At 46.7% G+C, this 1,811-nt stretch overlaps 1 protein-coding gene across 2 annotated transcripts in view; it reads right to left on the reverse strand.

Moving 5' to 3' along the window:
- KIAA0930 (KIAA0930 ortholog) overlaps positions 1-1,605 on the reverse strand; it is a 51,221-nt gene extending 49,616 nt beyond the window's left edge. For both annotated transcript variants that reach the window (XM_018572607.1, XM_018572606.1), the window contains exon 1: positions 1,294-1,605. In XM_018572607.1, coding sequence (XP_018428109.1) covers positions 1,294-1,435 — 142 coding nt within the window. In that variant the 5' untranslated portion in view covers positions 1,436-1,605. The remainder of the gene's footprint in view (positions 1-1,293) is intronic.
- Between the last annotated feature and the right edge of the window lie 206 nt (positions 1,606-1,811).

Below are 1,811 nucleotides of genomic sequence, written 5' to 3' on the forward strand. Positions count from 1 at the left end.
CAAGAGCCCAGCAGCCGAGACAGCTACGGATGTCAGATCCAACTTTAGTACATTATACAATACACCCCCACCCCCTCTTTTTTTTCCACTGACAAACCACCCCACTAAATGAAAAATCTAATTTTAATATGAGAGCCCAAACATATACAACAGACCCCCTTTGGTAGATCACATAATAATAACAATAATAATAATAGACACCCATCAGTAATTATCACTCTGCAAGAGATCCCAGTAAACTTATCAGATTCTACTTGATTGCATTGGCACCCCCCAATAATAAAGACCACCATGATAAATGACTCTATTTAAAGAGAGTCCAGACAGCTAGAATGATCAGATCCCCCCTTAGTAAATCACACAATAACCAAGCCCGGTCAATGACTGTATCAGCAAGGGATCCCCAGCACAATTATTACAGCCTTCTTGACTGAACCAACACCCCCCAATAACAACGTCCCCCATAATAAATTCCTCTATCTAATGAAAGTCCAGACAGACAGAACTATCCGATCCCTCTTTAGTACATCACACAATAATAAAAACCAATCAATGATTACCACCTGCAAGAGATCCCACAACAATTAGGTCTTTATTATTGGATAATGTACCAACGTGGGGTCTGACAATTGTATCTGCCATCAACACTCATTGATGGGTCTTTATTGTGGAGTGATGTACTAATTTGGGGTTTGATTGTTGGGTGATGTTTGTACTAATTTGGGGTTTGATAGCAGTATCTGTCTGGACTATTATAAAATGATATTCTTTATATTGGTGGGGATTTTATTATTAGGGGTGTAAGTGGAATAAAGGGGGATCTGATCACTGCAGGGAACCTATTGCAGAAGGATAATCATTGATGGATCTCTATTATTTTGTGATATACAATAGTATCTGGGCTCTCTATTATAATGTGCAATTTTCCTACAATAGAGACCCACCAGAATTATCAGATCCCTAATTATTGACCCGCCCCCCCATTGAAAGATCCCCCTACAGCGATCAGATCCCCTTTATTGGTCTGACACCCCCAATGATAAAAGAATCCAACAAGAATACAATTTATTATTGGAGATCCCAGGCAGGTTCACATGTCAGATCCCCCTATAGTACATCACACAATAATAAAGACTCAACAAATGATTATCTTTCTACAAGAGATCCCCCAACAATGATCAGATGCCCCCTTTATTGGTGCGACACCCCTAATAATACCCCCCCACCAATAATAAATAACCCTTTCTTATATAAACCCGCCTCCCCCAAATGTCAGAGCCCCCCATCCCTCACCCAGGCCGCTGATCTCCTGGCGGATATTGAGGCGGTTCCTCTCGTCCACTATCGCTGAGATCATCTGCTGGAGGGAGCGGTCCAGAGCGCCGTTCTCCTCCTCTATCTTCCCGGCTCGGCTGTGACTCTTGACGGCGGCCATCCCCCACCGGGGTTGCTCTCATCGCACTGCTGTATCCCACCTCCAACCAGCCCACCGACTAGCTGACACCCGGCCGGAGACCTCCAGTTAGGCGACACTTCCGTCTCCCATAGCGGATCAGCAGGGAGCTTCCTGCAACACGCCGCGACCCGAGCCAATCAGGGGGCGGTTCTGGCGCAGCCTGGGCAGAGCGCACTCGGGCGCAGCCAATACAGGCAGCGGGAGGGCGGGGATAGGCAAATAGACGGCCAATGGAAGGAGCGCTGGAGGTTTAAAGGGACAGAGGGGGGAAGCAATGAGGTCAGGTGCCTGGTCTGAGCGGGCAGGTCTGCCATGTGTGCTGCAGACAAGTTCACCCTCAAGGTGGCACAGAAGT

This window comes from Nanorana parkeri, unplaced genomic scaffold (assembly GCF_000935625.1).
Source record: "Nanorana parkeri isolate BGI_ZX_2015 unplaced genomic scaffold, ASM93562v1 scaffold2083, whole genome shotgun sequence".
In the NCBI taxonomy this organism is placed as follows: Eukaryota; Metazoa; Chordata; class Amphibia; order Anura; family Dicroglossidae; genus Nanorana; species Nanorana parkeri.